This window comes from Hevea brasiliensis, chromosome 16 (assembly GCF_030052815.1).
Source record: "Hevea brasiliensis isolate MT/VB/25A 57/8 chromosome 16, ASM3005281v1, whole genome shotgun sequence".
In the NCBI taxonomy this organism is placed as follows: Eukaryota; Viridiplantae; Streptophyta; class Magnoliopsida; order Malpighiales; family Euphorbiaceae; genus Hevea; species Hevea brasiliensis.
In genome coordinates this window covers 43,340,256-43,360,221 of record NC_079508.1, presented here as the reverse complement: position 1 = coordinate 43,360,221, position 19,966 = coordinate 43,340,256, and the positions used below count along the sequence as shown (strand labels likewise).

The following is a 19,966-nucleotide window of genomic DNA, read 5'->3' as shown; positions in this document are numbered from 1 at the left end:
GAGTTCATCCTTCGCCTGCAGTTAGATTCGAACCCATATCACCTCACGCCGGCGAAGCAAATCCGTGAGGTGATATGGGTTCGAATCCTAGCTCTGCAGGGCGAAGGGATTGAACTACACCAAAGCGGACAGTACCGATTTGAGTCGCATCGCCGGCCTCTAGAGGGGTACGCCGGCAAGATGGCCACCCATAGAGGGGCTTGAGCTGGGGCCCACTAAGCCGGGGTGTGACAATAACTATCTAGCACTAATACATCCCTAAGGATGAAATATAACACATATCATTATTAGGGCTGAGCAGAATTCGGTTCAAACCGAAAAATCGAACCGAACTGAGTCAATTAGGTTCAATCGGTTCGGTTTTAAAATTAAATCGGTTCAGTTCGGTTTCAATTTATAAAAATTTCGGTTATTTAGGTTCGGTTCGATTTTGAAGAGAAAAAATCGATTAAATCGAATCGAATCGAATAGTGATTTATATAGTCAAATCGAACCGAATTGATTTTTGAATTAATTTATTTTAATGAAAAATTTATGAATTATATTTCATTTTATATATATTAATTGTTTAATTTCATTAATTAATGATTATTAGGTTCAAACCAAAGTCAAAATTAGACCAAATAACTTGAAAATCAAGTCTAAATTAAAAAATCAATCAAAAATCAAACCGATCGGTTTAAACCGAACCGAACTGAAATAAAGCGGTTCGGTTCGATTTGATTTTTCACCAATTTCGGTTCGGTTCGATTTCTAAAATTCACGGTTCGGTTTTCATAATTCAATTCGGTTCGGTTCGGTTTGAACCGATTGCTCACCTCTAATCATTATATTAAGCCAAATTCAAACAACACTCGCACAAAAAATAATTTGAAAGACTCACACACCCATATATCACATCAGATATATATACATATGGAAGTTGATCCCCTATACAGTTCTCTTAATCCAACGTCTGCTAGCAAGATCAATTCGAGCTGAATTTTCGCTTACTAATCCAAATGCGAGGGTCAGCGAAATCAACTCAAAACCGTACTCACCTCGACTTTCACAAAAGGGAATGGACCCCAAACGAGACTAGCTCAAGCCGATTTTCTTGTCTTGCCCATATTCATTACACCACACCACACGCACGCTGATACACACATACAGCTCCAAATTACCCTAAGGCGACACCTATAACAATTTCATCAATTTAAAATGTAATACAAGGCGTGTCTAATATTTAGCTACATATATATATATATATATATATATATATATATATATATATATATCTGTGTGTGTGTGTGTGTGATGTGTGAGCATGCCTTGAATATATAATAATATTGAAATTATAAATAAAATCAATATCTACTCACAGATTGATCGATTGGACTGCAGCTGGTTCCCCTGGAGGGAGAAGACGGTCAGCACTGACCACCTAAATATACACACTGACCTCTATCAAAAGACTGAGAAAATTAAATAATTGATTTAAATCATAAAATCAAAATAATTCCTAAGATCTTGCTGAAATTTAGGTAGAGTTTCCCCTATACTAAGAACCTACCCAACCTACAAAGTAATTCAAATAACACTACTAAATTACACATTCCATCTCTATATCTTATCAACATCACACTGCCCCTCCTGAGCCTTCCAAACTAGGCAAATTTCATATAATCAAAAGATTCAGTTATAGCCCTTAGAACTAGTATTTTGCAAATATCATTCAAACTAGCTCTAAAAATTCTAAAATTCTGTCCTACAGTCCTTAACAAGGTTATAAGACTATTGCAAAAAGAATTATAATTTTCTAATCATCTATGAATATTTTATGAATTTTTATTCTAAACCTAATACTAAGTAATTAAGAAAACTTAGGGTTTGAGTTTACCTATGTTGATTCTGATGCTTGAAACGCATTCGGGGTATCTGAAAATATTAGGATTTACTATAATATTGGCCACGTTCTAGGACGGGCAGCCGGATCTGGCTGAAAACGTGGTCGTAGGCGTCGGTGAGCTATCATTGATCTAATCACACCTAAATTAAGTCCAAAAATTATTACTAATTATTATAAAATTATTTTAATTTTTGAGAATTGAAAAAGTCCGAAGATCTCACTAAGTAATCCGGATCGTCCGACGATTGTCTTTTTCAAACATTGTCTGATCAGAGCGAGATCAGTCCCATCTCAAAGATTTCGTTGCCCTGAGTCCAACGGTGGTCTCGGATCATCAATCCAATGGTCGGATCGTCCTATATTTGATCGGAAAGCTAAAAAAATCGAAACTTCTCTCCTTCATATCTCACTCTTCTAACCACTAAATACTGCAAAATTGGTATCAAAAGAAAGCTATCGGAATAAGCTTTCAAACGCTACCTGAATCGCCTTGATCGGACGTCAAATGAAGCCAAAATGGCGCTTGGAATTTGGGCCACTAGCGAGAATGTTTTAGGAGGAAATTCCTCCATTTATGCCACTACCAACACTGTTTTAGCCAGCAAGCTAGTCGCCGGCATTGCCCAGGGTGGGGGAAACTCCTCGTCGGTGGTGGTGGTGGGTGGTTGCTGGAAAAAATGGCGGGGAGGAAAGAAAATGGGTGGGGAGAGGAGAGAGAACGATGGGGGGTGGGGGAGGTTTTTTTATTGCTGTTGCTTTTTTTTTAATTGCTGAGAATGAATCTGAACATGCATATTTGCTAGATTCATCCTAGGGAAAATTTTCAAATAAGTATTTGATCTTTTATATATTTTTCAAGTAAGTCCCAAAATACTATATATGAAAAATTAAACCATAAAGAAAATATAATAATAATAATAATAATAATAATAATAATAATAATAATAATAATATGTTTAAATAAATTCTTAGAAATGTTTATTATTAAATCCATGAAATAAATTTAAATTTCTAAATACTAGTAATTTTATTAAAATAATATCCAATTGAAATATCTAATTCAAAATAATATTTTGAATTTAACAAAATAAAATTTAAGAAAAAATCGGGTTGTTACAATAATTATTATAGAATAAAAGATATATATAAAAAACATATAATTGCTAGTTTAGTTTAATTGATTGTAACTTTAAAGACTTCTGGAGAAATTTTGAATTTATTATTCGATTAATATTTTAAAAATTTTAATTCAATTTATTGGTTCGATCAATTGGTTCACATCGAAAGGTAAAAAGCTATATTGAAAATATGGAATAATTTATTTTACATGGAAAGGTAAAAAAAAAAAAGGAAATGGAAGGAATCAATTATTGAAGAAGAAGTGAGTGGTGGATTGGGGGGTGAGCAAGTTGGTTGATGCAAGTCCAAAAGAAGGTGTCACAAGCAAAGAGCTTTTAGCAATGGGGCCAGTGGGTATAGCAATGAAAATGAAATTGAAAAGTATGCAAGATTTGGCATAGAGAATATGATAGGATCCAACAAACACTAGCATTATAGGAGAGAGAGAGAGATCGAGAGAATTCACTATGATTTTGCCTATTGGCCCTCTTCCCTTCCCTACACAAACAGCCCTTCCATTTTCACTAAAGTTGTGCTCCATTTTGGGACCACCATGGATTTTGGCTATGGAGGAATAAAGTTTTTTTTTTTTTTAAAAATGTTGACTCTTCTGTTTTGCCCACTAAAGATGCAACCACCATTTTGTGAGATTTAATTTCTTTTAAAAATTAATATGAAAAAAAATTAGTTGACCCAATTTTAACCTTAAACTTTTTATATATGAATAATACTTCATTATGGTTGATTATCAAAACAAAAATAAATTATAATTTTAATTTCAATTAATTTTATGTATATTTAATTTAGCTATTGAATACAATTGATAGCTAATAGTTAATTGTAATTAATATATCTTACATGTTTAATGTTGATATGTGAAATGGTTAATAAAAATATATATTATTTTATTTATTTTATTATTAAAATAAATACATAATTATTAATTTATTATATAATATATATAAAAAATAAAAATAAAATATATTTTTTTAAAATATAATTATTTTTAATATATTAGGTATTTTTTTATCCTATAAGATAAATTTTATAACTTTTTTATTATTATCTATTTTTTTATAAATATAAATAATTTATTGATATAAAAAATTAATTTAAAGAAATAAAAATTTTATAATTAATAAATTTAAAAAATAATATAGTCTAAATAAAAATAATTAAATTAGTTGTATCAAATACTCTTTAATTAATTAGAATTCATATAGAATAATATATAAAATATGAACTTCAATAAATGATATTAAAATTATTTTTAAAATTATTGAATTTTGAATTTAAATTCTAACAAAAAATAATGTGAGATTAAATTTGTAAAAATTATTGAAAATTTTGAGAAGTTTGATGATAAGTTGAAATGTTTGTAAGTAAATAATTATGATATTATTTAGTAATTAATGTAATGATTGAAGAGAAGAAGGATTAAAAAAAAAAGCCAATTTTTATAATATATTTATTTTTTAAATTGGAAATGAAAAAGTAAAAAAATTATAAAAAAAGAAATAATTTAGGTGTGAGAAAGAATGAGACAAACCCAATAAAGGCATATCAAATCATAAACCTTTTTCCGTCTCTTTTTGGAGGCCAAGCGCGTTTGCAAATAATATATGCCATTTTGGTTTTGACATACCCTTTTCTATTTAACCAAATATGTTTTTATTAATTAATTATGAAAAATATTTTAAAAATAATATATTCCATTTTGGTATTTTTAAAATAGACATTAAAAAAAATAAAATTGAACATTCATTAAAAATTATTATTAAATGAAAAGTGCTTTTCGCAATTTAATTAATTTCAATATTTTATCACTTCAATTTATATATTTAAATTAAAATAATTATTTGTATATTTATATATTAAATTTATTTAAAACAAATCTTAATATTGTTAAAAAAATTGAATTATTCGTCATTGATAGAATCTTTTATTTTTTAATTTAAAAAAATAAAAATTATAAAAATATTTTAATTTAACTGTTGAATATAATTAATAATTATTATTAATACTTGATTATAACTGATATATTTAAGCGTTTAATAAAACTATATAATTATTATTGTTTTATATAAAATAATTAACAAAGGTATATATATATATATCATATTATTTATTTTATAATTAAAATAAATATATAATTATTAATTTATTATATAATATATATAAGAAATAAAAATGTAATTTTAAAAAATATAATTATTTTATGTGTATACATATTTTTATTATATAAGAATTAACATTATAATTAGTTTAATTATAATTTATAATACTTTTATTTTTGTCTATTATTTTTTATAATTACAAATAATTTATTAACATAAAAAATTAATTTGAAAACACTGAAATTTTGGAATTAATAAATTTTTAAAAATAATATATCTAAATAAAAAATAAAATCAAATTAGATACCAATTAATGAGAAAAAAAAATTTTTATTTCATAATTTACGTAAACTATAGATAATAAATTATTGGCTATAGTTGACGGGCTTATCAAACATATTAATTTAATTAGTGCTTGTTTCACATTATATTTAAAGATTTAAAATTATTTTTTAATAAATTATTATTTTAAATATTATTAAAAAATTATTTTAAAAAATTATTTTATAATTAAAATTTATTAAATTTAATTTTAAATTATTTTTTTAATATTATATATATTTATTTATTTATTTATTGTTATTATTATTTTTTTTTCAATAGCAAGTCCATGGGCAAAACCAAATAGAGCCTTACTTATTTGAATATCTACTTAGCTATTGGTTGCAACAAAGAGTTAAATCAAAACACCCACAGAATCGTCACTATCAGCCCGTCAAGTCAGCGAAACGTGGTCCAATCACACTCTTTCTCTAGTGAAAATTGCGTTTTTGCACTTTTTTTTTTTAATTTTTTCGCCATTTCTATTTTAGGGTGATTGGAGAGTTAAAATTATTATTATTTTTAAATATTACTTTAAATGCTTTTAAAAAATTATTTTAGAAAAAAAATATTTTATTATTTTAATATTTTTATAATTAAAATTTATTAAATTTAATTTTAAGTTATTTTTTTAATTATTATATTTTTAAATTTTTTTTCAAATTCTAAAAATAATAATGTCAAATAAACAACTCTAACTCTCTTTTGGAAGAAATCTCTTATGAAAATCTAAGAAAAATATCATCTTACACTCATTCATATATCAATAAATTTTTGGACCTCAAAAATCATAATTATAAATTTCTTATTTCTTAAGAAAAAAATAGAGGGAAAAAAAAAAAAAAGAAATGTCCATAAACGAATGAATACGACCCTTTGCATGATTATGATTGTGATAATGGTCCACCGTAATTGATGGAGGGAGGCAACATTCATACCCTTTAAAGGGGACAACTCCTATCTTCTCAAATTCTTTTCTTTTTATTGATGGATTTACATTACCATATAATTAAATAAATGAGTTTAAATTAATAACATATAAAATTAATATTAATTATAATTATAAAAATAATCAAGATATATATATAAAATTAAACCTTGAAAATAGTTTTACAAAAGTGTACCACATAGTTTTATGAGAGTGTTTAAAAAATCGCTATATAATATATCAATTTTTTTTATTTAAAAATTAATTTATTATATTAAAAATTAATTTTTATTTGAATATTTTTAATTTTAATTATTATAATTTTATGGTTTAAAAAATAATAATTATTTATAATTTTTTTATTTCATTTTTTAAGAATTTTATTATTAATAAAATTTTATAATATAATTATGAGAATATAAAATATAAAAAATATATATTTAATAATATTATTAAATAAAATAATAAAAAATCTGCACAACATGCAAACAACATACCCCATTATTTAATGAATTTGAAAATACGCAATGGCTCCTTTTGTATCAGAATTTTAGTCAATTTCGTCAGAAAATGATCGGGAGAGCATGATTAAAAGAAATGACAAAAAATTCAAGTGTGACAATGCTTTAAAATTTAAGATTTTTTTTTGAGAATTTTGATTTAATTTTTCAAAAATTAACTTTCAAAATTATAATTATATATTTTCACAATTTATTTGTTCACTGTTATAAAAAAAATGATTTTTAAATAAAAAATTATTCAGAGTTTTTGATATCTTTTAAGATTTCAAACTCTTACATACCATTTTTAAATAAAATTTTTTGAATGAAACATAATACTATAAAATTTTTAGATTTAAATTCTTTTTAATTACGTCAAATAAAAACACAAAATGAATGACAACTGATTGAATCAATAATTTGAAATTAATTTTCAAATAAGTTTTACTTGTAAAGTCATAAATTTAATTTCTAAAATTATTTTTATTAAAAAAATTTTATTTGAATATAATTCCTGGTTAAATAAAATAAAAATACAAAATGAGAAAAATTTATGCATATAAATTTTAACTTTTCCCTTGTGGGCTAATTGACCCACTGAAAATTAGGTGGCTCCGGCTGCAAATTAATAATTTTCAATTATTTTCTTTTGATTCTTTAATAATTGTCAAGGATTGATTGCAACCATTGAATTGAGTTGAATATATTATTACTTTAAATTGAAATCTACAGATGTTGACTTGTTCCATTTTGTTATTAAGAGTTTCCATCAAAGCCAAGTTATTACCAAAGAAAAACAGTTAAATAATTAGCAAAGTCTATATTAAAAAAATATATTTTTTTAAAAGGTAAAATTTGCCAATCTTCCCTCAATTATAGCTTTGTAATAGGGCTATCCTTAATTTTGTATTTTAAAATAAAGTTTTAAAAATATCAATTTGGGTAACATTAAAACCCTTATAAACTAATATTGCTGTTTTGTAAGTAACTTTTTAATATAACATTTTAATTTGGCATTTCTCTCCCCCTCATATTACCCTCTCCTCATCTTTTCACTCTACTCTTCTCTTTCTCTCTCCTTCATCAATAAATTACAAAATCGTCAAAGATATCCAAGAACAACTAGCTCCAACCACTACTAAGCCCTTTATTTTTAGCGATCTCGTAACCCTTACAACCCTCATCTTCAACCTTTCGAGCTCGTTCAATCTCAATACCTATATGAAATCTTAACATAAAAAAGTAGAGAAAATTGAAACAACCTATTACTGATTCTTCCTTCACCAAAAATTGGGAGGACTAGAGAGAGGATCTGAAACCTCCATTTTATATTGTCTCTCCCTCTTGTCCGTTGCTATTGCATCATCATCTAACATCCACCACTACTGCCTCTCCTTCCCTCCCTCTCTTTGGTATGCTTAATGAATTATAGCTTTTCCCTTCTCTCTCTTTACTTGATTTGCCTAATAGGCCAACACCAAAACTAAAACCTACATAAAAGAACACAAAACAAATCCAAACATCAAAATCCCATAAAAATAAAAAATGTACAAATTTCATTAACAACAAGAATTGCAAACATTTTTAACCTTTTGAGTGATATTTCTGAAGAAAGGCAATGAAAAGATAGAAAATTGAGATAGGTTGTAATACCCCTTATTTTGGCTAGTCAAAATCTGTGATCAGAGATGGAATATTTCTTCAAGTCTTGAAGGATAGGAAAGCCCTAAAGAGTTGGGCTTGAAAGGAAGAAAGTTTAAAAGGAGGACTAAATTGTAAAATCCCTGAAAAATGTAACTTCAGTTCCTGAAGTTCACATGTTTTATTGCCGAACTTCCTGAAGATCAGATATAAAAATCTGAAAGCTCTAGAGGCTTAAGCAAAATCCGCCCCCCTCTTTATCGAATTCTCTTCTCATTTCTCCCCTTTCCCTCTACTTCCTCTTCCCACTAAATCTACAACTCCAATTACCCTAGGCCTTAGATGAAAGGGAACCAACCCCAAGCTCCTTAAAAGGTAAAGGACACCCTTTTTCTCTTGTCCTCTCAAGACTTCCATGAAGAGAGCTCAAGGGAATCATTCATTTGGAGACCCTAACAAACTGAGGTAATCTCTATTCCTTCTCATTTTGGTTTATTTGAAAATTTGAGGGTGATTTGAGAGGATTAGAGTTATTTTAGGGTTTAGTATAAATAATGCAAATTAAGTTTAATTTAAGAATTTAAGTTATTTAATGTTAGTTTAAATTGTTTAGGAGGTATTTGGTTTAGCTGTTGGGTTCAGCTGATAGCTGATAGACACCCAAACAGGTAAATTGTGGTGTTTGGCAAGCTTAAAAAAATAGAGCTGATAGCTGATGGGCAACTGATATGATACCCATCAGCTGCAGTTTGTATCAGCTCTATTTTTAGAGCTGTTTCTCATCAGCTGATAGCTGATCTGGTTTTATTTTTTATTTTGACCATATTATCCTTTTTTATTTAACTTGAAAATTAATATTATTAATATTTTTTATTTATAATTTTAATATTTTAATTAATGTATTTCAACTTTGTTAAAATATTTTTTATTAATAATATAAAATATAAAATATTTATTTATATCCAAAAACTTAAAATTAATTATAAATTTTTCTATTAACAATAATAATTATTTTATTATTTTATCTATATTTTAAAATTATTTAATTATCTTAAAAAAATAATTATTTTCTTATTTCAATAATAAAATAAATGATATAATATAAAAGATTAATAATTATATATTTATTTAAATAATATAATATATTAATTTAATAATTATATATTTAATTTAATAATAAAATAAATAATATAATGTAATACATTTATAATTTTATATTTATTTAAATAATAAAATAAATTATATGATATATACCCTTATTAGTCATTTCACATATTAACAGCAACAGCTAAATATAATTTTACCAAACACTTAATATAAAACAGCTATCATCAGCTATCAGCTAACAGTAACAGCTATCAGTTGTATCCAACAGTTAATCCAAACAGGCCCTTAGAGTCTAAATTGGTTAAATAGACTTAAAAGAAGAACCCTAAGGGTAAAATGTAGCAATTCTGAGGTTTAGGGATACATGTTGGACTAAGAATCAAATTTTAGGGAAACTTAGGTTCGATAGCCGTCTCATGACCCTTCGGATACCAACATAAATAAACAGTCATATATATAGTACCAGGCATGCTCAGTAATCAAAAGTCCAATCTGTGGCCATCGAACATGCCCTATTTGTGAATTATAAGTTTTAATTAATTTTGTTTGAACCTTAACCTAAGAAACCTTAAATTCTCTTCCTGTACAGAAGAAAATAATACATTAAGGATCATAAACCAAGGAGCGTATGAGTTATCTAGGAGTTAGTGAAAAGTCCAACAACCTAAGGTGAGTAGAAACCATAGTTATTAAACTTGGATAGAACCGGCTGGTTGAACTGGTAAACTAGTGAATCGACTCTTAAATCGATTTCGGTTTATAATTGAACCAGATAAGGAAGCAATCTGGTCAACCAAATTGTTGAGTCGGTGCAATTCAGTTGACTTAACCGATTCAATTATTCAACATAACTTTTTTTTTTAGTATTGGTATAGAGAATGAACTGAAAACCTCATAAAAGATCTTTAAAATCAAAATTAGTTTAGCTAGTTTGATAGTTATTTTTTTTTATTTCAAGATATTTATCTTTTAACATATACTTAATATTTAATAAATATTAAAAAGAAAATTATACATTTGTATAAATTTTTGTGCATTATATTACTTAAATACTTTTATATAAAATTTAAAAATATTATTAAAATTTATTAAATATAACTTAATAAATATTAAAATTTCATTTAAATAATTGAAATTTAATTAATTATATATTTATTTGTTTACACTAATAATGGTTATATTAAATTAATTTTTAATTAAAATATATATATATATTTAATTAATTTTTCATAATTTACTGATTAAATTATTAATCTATTTACTTAATTCCTTCAAAGAATTAACCTTCGCACCGAATTTAATAACATTAGTAAAACCTACACCTAAAACTCTTTTTAGTTAAACCTGAGTTATAGAAACTACAGTGTTACCCCAACAGTTTTTTTTTTTTTTTTTTACTAAGCTTAGAGTTAATTTATAAATTTAACTTCTTTAAATTTATTAGATTATTATAAAAGATTAAAAGTGAAATGACTAGACATTTATTTTTTTTTTTATCTAATTGTAATTAGAACGTCGATGACCTTTTACATGCCATCTTTAGAAATTTTTTTGTCAGCTAATTCTTTTTCTCTTGTCTAAAAAGTTATCACAAATGCTGGACACTGACTCCACTGCCTTGGTTGGCCCATTTGCTTCAGTGGACACGGCATCTCTCCTCTCTCCAAACAAATTACTACATCACAGTCACAGAGGCACAAACCATACACCTTTCTCTTTGGTGATGAGCAAGAGAATCTATGCTTGCTCACCAAGTGTTTGTTCCATGGCCAATGACAGGGTCCCGCACAAAACAAAACAAACGCATACAAAAACAATTCCTTTCCTCTTTTTCTCTCAATAAATAATTCTAAAAGTTGTTTGAAGTAAACACTCTGTGGAATTTTTTATTACCTTTTAACGCCTCCGCCAAACATACACTAGCTAACTCCTTCCTTCCCGTAGAGACATCTCTTTTTTTTTTTTACTTATAAAATTACTATTTATGCTCGCCGGCGATGCCCACGCCGGTCAGCTTAGCCAGGCAATGCTTAACGGACGAGGCTGCGCGTGCTCTCGACGATGCTGTTGCTGTCGCCCGTCGCCGGAGTCACACCCAGACTACTTCTCTCCATTTGGTCTCTGCTTTGCTCGCTTTGCCGTCTTCTATACTGCGCGACGCTTGTGCACGCGCCAGAAATAGTCCTTGTTCTTCGCGCCTACAGTTTCGCGCGCTTGAGCTTTGTGTTGGGGTCTCTCTCGATCGCTTGCCATCGTCGAAAACCCTAGACGAACCTCCAATATCGAATTCACTTATGGCGGCAATCAAAAGGTCGCAGGCTAATCAACGGAGGCACCCTGATAACTTCCACTTGCAGCAAATACACTGTAACCAGCAACCAGCGTCGGTTTTGAAGGTCGAGCCTAAGCATTTTATTTTATCCATTTTGGATGATCCGATTGTGAGTCGGGTGTTTGGCGACGCCGGGTTTCGGAGTTGCGATATTAAGTTAGCCATTATCCACCCGCCGGTGATGCAGGCTTCGAAATTCTCGCGTACCAGGTGCCCGCCGATTTTCCTTTGTAATTTGACTGGTTTGGACCCCGGTCGACCCGGTTTGAGCTTCCCGTTTAGTGGGCCCCAGGATGGGGAAGAGAACTGTAGGAGAATTGGTGAGGCTTTAGTGAAAAGAAATGGGAAAGGGAAAAACCTGTTGCTTCTTGGTGCTTGTGCTGGTGACGCTTTAAATAGATTTATCGAATGTGTAAATACAGATGGAGGAGGAATTTTGCCCAGCGAGATTGCTGGATTAAGCGTAATATCTATTGAAAATGAGATTATTGAGTTCGTTAGCGGAGGGAACGATAGAGAGAAGATGGGTTTCAAGTTTGAGGAGTTAAGGCAAAAACTGGAGCAGTGTTCGGGCCCGGGTATGGTGTTGAGTGTTGGAGAACTGAGGGCTTTGGTCGACGAGAACGTGTCCAGTGATGCTTTGAGTTATTTGGTTTCGAAGTTGACGGGTTTATTGGAGGGTTTTAGAGACAAGTTGTGGTTGATGGGAGCTGCAGCAATATATGAAACATATTCCAAAATTTTGGGGCAGTTTCCAGCTATAGAAAGGGATTGGGATCTTCATCTTCTACCCATCACTTCTTCTAAAAGCCCTATTGATTGTTTTGGCTCCAAATCTAGGTGAGTAGTTTTGTCGTTTTATCTTTGTTGTGTTTTCCTTCATTTGGTTGTGGCAAAAACTCAAAATTTTCATGTGGATAGAATTAAGTTTTATTTATTTTTTTTTTATTTTTTGGGGCGTTCGTGTGCGCGTTTCAAAGATTTCCATTCAGGGAAGTGGAACCTAAGCTTCATATGCGTATATTGTTCTATTATGCAATAAGAAGAAGAAAGAAAAAAGATCTAGACCAGAAGAGGATAAAAGATGAGGGGTATTTTGGATTAGTCCAAAAAAGCTGGCCAGTTTAGACTTCTTTCAACTAATCCGCGATTCCTTCTATGAGCGACAATCTGTTGTTGTATCTATTGTTTCTTTTTAGAATTTGTGGATGCTGTTTTCATTTGATTGGTTTAATATGTTTTTTACAGTTAATTGATAGTTTTCTAAACTTTTTCTCTGTTTGTTTCTTTCCTTTTATTTTTTATTTTTTATTTTGTATTTTTCCAGTATTTCATTAATCTGCTTTATTTTGTGTTCCACTGTTTATATGACCGCAACATGGTTAAAATGCTAGTTTTCTTCATCTTCTCCTTCTCTCTCTCTCTCTCTCTCTCTCTGGGCGTTCGGGAGTGCGGGTGTGTGCGCGCGCGCGCGTTCTAGGGCATTCTGCACGTGCTTCCTTTGGCTATAGTTTCACTTTTTTCACTTTCAAGTTGTAGTTCTGCTCTAGCAAGAGTTTGGTATGGGAGTGTCATCCAGAATGCCATTAAGATTTTGGTTGATATATGTAAAAAAAAAAAAAAAAAACCCTCCAAACTATACCCCAATTTGTGTTTGGCCTCTTTCTTTTGAAATGAACAGAATTGGCATAAATTTGTTAGTTGCTATTGTGGCTTCGTGTCATTGTTTGGCATGATGGCATTTCAAAAATTGAGTGTATGCTATTTTGCTTATTTCTAAAGAAGTGTTTGACTTTAATACTGGGCATAGTCTCGATATCTTTGGTTATTAACTCTTTGAAATTTGACCACTTCTGGTTCTCAAAAACATGAAGAAAAAGGTATTGTTGTGCTTATTTAGTTCTTCTTTTGAACACTCTATTAGATTATATTTTGGTTTACATAATGTGTTGCATAAAGTAGTGTGTTAATTGCTTAGTTTTATTCCAAAATCTTTTGTGAACATATCAATCCATGTATACAGTTTAGCTTCTGACTGCTTCTAACCACTGAATCTCACAGTTTGCTGCTTATGACATACGTACAGCTTGATGGGGTCTTTTGTTCCATTTGGTGGTTTCTTCTCTACACCATCTGATCTCAAATATCCATTGCGCAACGTAAACCAGTCCATCACACGATGTCACCTTTGCACTGCAAAGTATGAGCAAGAAGTTGCTGCACTGCTGAAGATGGGATCTACAGTTTCAGTTGCAGATCAATACTCAGAGAACTTACCTTCTTGGTTACAGATGGCTCAACTTGACAAAGGCAAGGGATTGGATGCAGCTAAGGTGTGTTACTCCTACATAGTTGGAAATCTTTATAGCATTTCTTTTAAACTAATCTTTTGCATTGACGGGCTTGGCCTTAAAATCTTTTAGATGTTTTATTAGTTGATTTGTGGCAATATTTATGTAAGAATGCGAATCATCCTCAGTGCAGACCAAAAATGATGGAACAACATTGAATACTAGAATTTTGGGGCTGCAAAAGAAATGGAATGATATTTGCCAACGACTTCATCATGCTCAGCCTTTCTCCAAATTTGATATTCCCCAAGACAGGTCCCAGGCATCAATCGCAGAGGGCTTTCAATATGTTGCAGATAGGAAGGAAAGCAGCAGCAGTAGCTGCAGCAGAGATTCATCACTTAATGAGAATCCATGTGCAAATCTAAGCCTTGGTGTTCTTGTGGACTTGCAAAATGTTTTTCCAAAAAAACATAGCATCCCAATAACGGTAGCTTCTGAAGCTGAGAATGTTAATTACCAATCTAAGCTACTCAAAGAAGCATCTAAAAGTCAGCAAAAAGAGAAAGATAGTCCTTGGTTTACCCATTTCACTTTGCCCCATATGAGTCTGCCTGCTGACCACACATCATCTTCATCTGTTACTTCTGTGACCACAGATTTGGGGTTAGGAATACTTTATGCATCGAGTTCCCAGGAGACGAATACTCCAAAATTGTGTGATCGTGGAGAACATTTTCAACAATTCTCAGGTTTTAATACTTTTGAATTTGGAGTTGGTGAGAGTACTTCACGTCAGATCTTACAATCTTCATGTTCTAATCCTTCTTCAGGAGGTCATTTTGATTCAAGGGATTACAAGTCAATCAGGAAAGCTCTTATTGAAAAAGTTGGGTGGCAAGAGGATGCCATATGTTCTATTAGTCAAGCCATAACTCGTTGCAAAGCAGGATATGGAAGACGCCGGGGCTCAACTGCGAGAGGAGATATTTGGCTTAGTTTCATTGGACCTGACAAAGTTGGAAAGAAAAGAATTGCTTCCACGCTTGCTGAGATAATTTTTGGTAGCCAAGAAAACCTAGTCTCCGTTGATTTGAGCTTCCATGGTGGGGTTAGGCCGTCAAACTCTGTCTTTGAATGCCAAGAGTTTAATGACTACGATGTGAAATTTAGGGGGAAGACAATTGTTGATTATATTGCAATGGAGCTGAGCAAGAAGCCCCATTCTGTCGTATTCCTTGAAAACGTAGAGAAGGCCGATTGTCTGGCGCAGACTAGCTTGTCCCAGGCTGTGAGAACAGGTAAATTTCCAGATTCACATGGGAGAGAAATCAGCATCAACAATATGATTTTTGTGACAACATCAACAATTGCAATGGGTAATATAAAGTTTCAGCCACAGAAGGAACCTATTAAGTTATCTGAAGAAAACATTCTTCGAGCCAAAAGCTGGCAAATGCGAATGTTAACTGAACCTGTTGCTGAGTGTGCCAGCTTAAGCAGTGAAATGAATGTGAAGATTTCAAGAAAAGTAACCTCCAGTGCGTCATTTGAGAATAAAAGAAAACTGGATGGAATCACCAAATCTGCAGAAGAGGAATTCAGTTACGAGGCTAAGAAACGGGCACATAAAGTGTTGGGATCCTCTCTGGATTTGAATCTCCCTGTGGAGGAGACTGAAGACAACACCAATTCTGGTAGTTGTGACAGTGATTCCATCTCTGAAAACTCAACTTGGTTGGAAAATTTCATTGAACAAGTGGATGAAAAGGTATTATTCAAGTCATTTGATTTTGATGCTCTTTGTGAGAAAATAGGGAGGAAAATCAGTGTACAAGTTCAGAGGGCATTTGGATCTGAGATTTTACTGGAGATTGATGATGAAGTCATGATGCAAATAACTGCAGCTTCTTGGTTATGCACCAGAAGCAGAGCAATGGAGGACTGGATCGAAAGCGTCCTCGGTAGGGGCTGCAGTGAAGCCCGGCAGAAGTACCACAGTAATGCTCAGTATGTTGTAAAACTAGTTTCTTGTAAAGGCCTTTTGGTGGATGAGCGAGCTCCTGGAATATGTCTACCTTCCAGAATTAATCTGTAAACTGATTTTTCTTGCTTACCAATGTTTCTTGTAAAATATATGTATAATGTAGCATTTAGCATATAGCTTCAGCACATGAAATGCGTTTTTTGGTTAATTAAAGCCATAAAGTTTTAGGGTATTTGTTGTCCTGTTGTATTGAATGTAAGTATCTAAAAAAAAGGGAAAAAAAAGTGGGAAGAATCTATAATTTTTTTCTAATTGGGCAAGTTCTAGGGTCCTTCAGTCTCTGCTTTGCCATGAAAATGGACACTGCAAGTTTTGAGGCTGAATGAGAAGTCTCTGTTGTTGGTCAGAAGTGGAAAGGAGATTGTGAAGTTTGCTTTTGTTGTGCACTTTGGAAGCGTGTAAACCAATCTCATTCATTAATTGAAGAGATGATTCTTTATGCTATCATTGAACGTATTCCTCAATGTCTAAGCTCTATGATGTTGCTTTTAGTATTTTATTCAAACTAATATTGCTTTTCTCCTTCCTAGTTTCTTAATGTAAGTGTTAATTGGTATGGAAAAGGTACTGATTGCCATATTAAAGAATCATATGGGCACATATTTATTTATACAATTGCCTAAATAAATAGGAATCCTATATCTATGAGTCCTATAATTATGCCAGCTAAATAGGAAACATATATTTTACACTATTGACTTCCCTATACTTCGAGTTTACAACAGTAAGACTTGGTTTTGCTCACGTGACCTTTTCTATATTAATGAAGCTAATCAGGAATAAGCAATGGTGATATTGATGCTGCAATTAGGAAACTTCTTGATTGGTATCCACATATTGTTCAGGTGAACACACTTTGCTTTGATTTTGTATCATCACTTGTACTATGCAAGCTCCATCACTGCTACTATCATTGCTTTATTTTCCTCTAGTTGTGAGTTTTTTTTTAATGCAGGTTGAAAGATCAACTACTTGCTTTCTGCTTCACTGTCAAAAATTTATTGAATTGGTTCGGCTTTGTTTTCTTGCTCATTTAATTTGCTTATGGATAGTTTTTATAGTTTTTGGAAGAGAGAATTTTAATCTTTTACTGATGATATGATTATGGACTGACATGTATGCTATTTTTTCTGAAAGCTTACTGTAGCACATGGTGAAATTGGATATTGCAGCATTTTCTTATGTAATTTATGGAGGGCAAATTTTGCATGCACTTTTATGATATTTCAAAATTTGTCTGGCTATTTCTTAATGTAATTATTTAATGGCTCTCTTATGCCCTGGAATGCATTCTCTGTGCAAAATGTTAATCTGTGTCTCTATGTCAGAAATGATGCTATTTTTGTTTATGTTGCATATTTTGACAAAATTATTGATGTGGCAGTTAGTGCAATGTGTATAGGTTGGATCTCTGGAGGAGGCTGTGAAATATGGAAGGATTGAATTGGCTAAGTTCTTTGAGTTGCCTGGGTTTGATGATCAAGTGCAGGTATTGGAAAGTGAATTTATCAAATAAAAATTATTTTGTGCCTGAGAAATGTATGTTCTGATAATTAGGGAGGACGGATTCAACCTTGTGAGTTGTGACTTTCCTCTTTACAGGAGAGCTTGCTACTGGGCTGTTTTATGCTCTGAGCCACAAGAAATTGTAGTTCTGTATGTGAATGGCAACGTTCTTAAGATGCTTAGACGCAAATTGATGACTGTGAAATTCCAGAGCACTTTCCTTCCTCTTGCGGGTTTAAATACACATTGAAATTGTTGGGTCAAATTCAGATATCGTTGCTTCAGCTATTGTCATTTGGGAAAATACTGCTGTTTGTTATGATACATGGAATGAAAACTGACCATGAAATGGAAATGGTTCTTTTCATTGTTTTATTTGTTGTTGTTTAGTAAATGGGCTAAAGAGATCAAAATAAAATAAAATCCTGCACATTTTACTCTTCCATACGAGGGATGAGGGAGTTGGTTGTCATCAAAAGAAAAAGGTTTCTTTATTAACGCTTTGATTCCCAGCTTTCAAAAAATATTTTCTCTTTTATTTTGATTAGATTTAGAAGGCTACTTTATTGATTGGTGAAATTCTGCTATAAAACATAATTTTTTGAATATCATGTGAAAAGATATGGAGCCATTGAGGGATCCTTGATTTTCTGGTGTTTAATCAATTGATAGCCTACTTTTGCTAGTTGGTGTGATGTGGAATTTGCTGACTCTGTTACCGGTGAATCTTCTGACAGTTCAAAATTGGAAAATTAGGCTGGCGTCCTCATGCCTAATGGCATCTTCTATTCTGTTAAGATTGGGGTGGAGAGTAATGCTGTAGGTTGAACACAATTAGATTCTTCTTCATGTTAAAGGCTAATTCATGATTGGTTTCTCTTGCTTCCTACAGGACTGCGTTGCTTCGCTGGCACATGAACAACCACGAGTCCCCAGTTGGCCATCTTCCATGAGATTGTGGCTGACACTTAAAATGCTATGATCTTGTCAACAAATCACAATCTCAATGGTTTGCAAGACTCCGTGTGCTCATATCTCGAGAGGTTACTCAGTCAAGCTTACTGTTTGCTGTTTGGAGAGAAGGTCCTTCAATGGGGATCAAGGTGAAGCTTTCCATTTGCACGGAGTACTTAACAGAAGGCCAAGTGCTAACTTTCATGATCTTGTTGCTGTGTCTTTAATCCGTACTGTTCATTTTGCCAGTAAACCTTTTCCCTAACTGCAATTCAAGCGATCAGATAAAACAGAGTATCATGCTTTGGTGGACCCTTTCATGCATGGCTGAGATTTAAGTGAGAGTTGGGGTCCCCAAAGGTTGAAACATTGCAAAATTTATCTTGAACCGTGGTCTCTTTACTATTTATAAATGTGCATGGAGAAGTTAATTTTGGGCCTTACTGTATATATTTGGTTTCCGGGATTATACATTGTCTAAGATTTTTAGCAGTCATGCTCCACTTTATTCTAAAAGAGAACTTGATATTCAAGAGTATCACATTCTCTTCCACTTCTCTCATCCTTTCACTCTGTGACAGTATCACAGTTACAGTTCTTGCAATTCTAATGTTTATTGAAGATGTGCCTTCCTCCTAATCAACGGTAGAAGATGGCACATTAGAAGATTTAAGAAAGGTGTTCAAGAAATTTAGAGAGGCACCACAAAACTCATTCTTTCTGCCCGGAATTGAGCTCAATCAGAGGAATTAAAGAAGCAACTTGCAGGTATATACATTCATCTGAAGCCACACCAAGCTCTCTCTCTCCCTCTCTCTCTCTCTCTCTCTCTCTCTCTCTCTCTGTTTTATTATATTTTATTTTATTTTATTTTATTTTTTTATACCTTTTTGATACAAGTAAACATGCGCCTGTTGTAGTAAGGATTTTTAACTTCGGAGAAAATGAAAGTCCTTTCTCTGGAGCTGGTATTGATTATAGGCTTATGAGTGCCCAAAATGCGTAGTATTATCGGTGAAATCTGAGTTTACAATAGCTTGTTTTTCTTTATTTTTTCAGTTAGCTCTAGTTAGGCACGAACTTGAAACCTTATAGTTTTAAATATGACTTTATTATTACTGAATTGAAAGAACATAATGACTGAATGTACAATTGCTTGAAAATGTCATTTCTGGATGTGTAAGAGAGAGAAATAATTAAGCACTCAAATAAAAT

General features: G+C 31.3%; 1 protein-coding gene across 2 annotated transcripts; it reads left to right on the top strand.

Annotated features, from left to right (window-relative positions):
- The first annotated feature begins 11,278 nt into the window (after nt 1-11,278).
- Nucleotides 11,279-16,755, top strand: LOC110646130 (protein SMAX1-LIKE 6). Of its 2 annotated transcripts, XM_021799477.2 has the most exons (4): nt 11,279-12,793; nt 14,040-14,286; nt 14,438-14,996; nt 15,078-16,755. In XM_021799477.2, exons 1-4 carry the CDS (start codon nt 11,619-11,621, stop codon nt 16,340-16,342), a joined length of 3,246 nt encoding a protein of 1,081 aa, XP_021655169.2. In that variant the 5' UTR covers nt 11,279-11,618; the 3' UTR covers nt 16,343-16,755. The 2 variants fall into 2 exon arrangements, with proteins under 2 accessions (XP_021655169.2, XP_021655168.2); XM_021799476.2 differs by having other exon boundaries at nt 11,280-12,793; nt 14,438-16,755.
- The last annotated feature ends 3,211 nt before the right edge of the window (nt 16,756-19,966 follow it).

What these genes read in the sequence shown, in the direction of transcription:
- LOC110646130 (XM_021799476.2), top strand. Translation starts at nt 11,619, where the DNA reads ATGCCCACGCCGGTCAGCTTAGCCAGGCAATGCTTAACGGACGAGGCT. An exon ending in TGTTTTGGCTCCAAATCTAG is followed by an intron (nt 12,794 to 14,039) that starts GTGAGTAGTTTT and finishes ACATACGTACAG; the next exon opens with CTTGATGGGGTCTTTTGTTC. An exon ending in AGGGATTGGATGCAGCTAAG is followed by an intron (nt 14,287 to 14,437) that starts GTGTGTTACTCC and finishes TCCTCAGTGCAG; the next exon opens with ACCAAAAATGATGGAACAAC.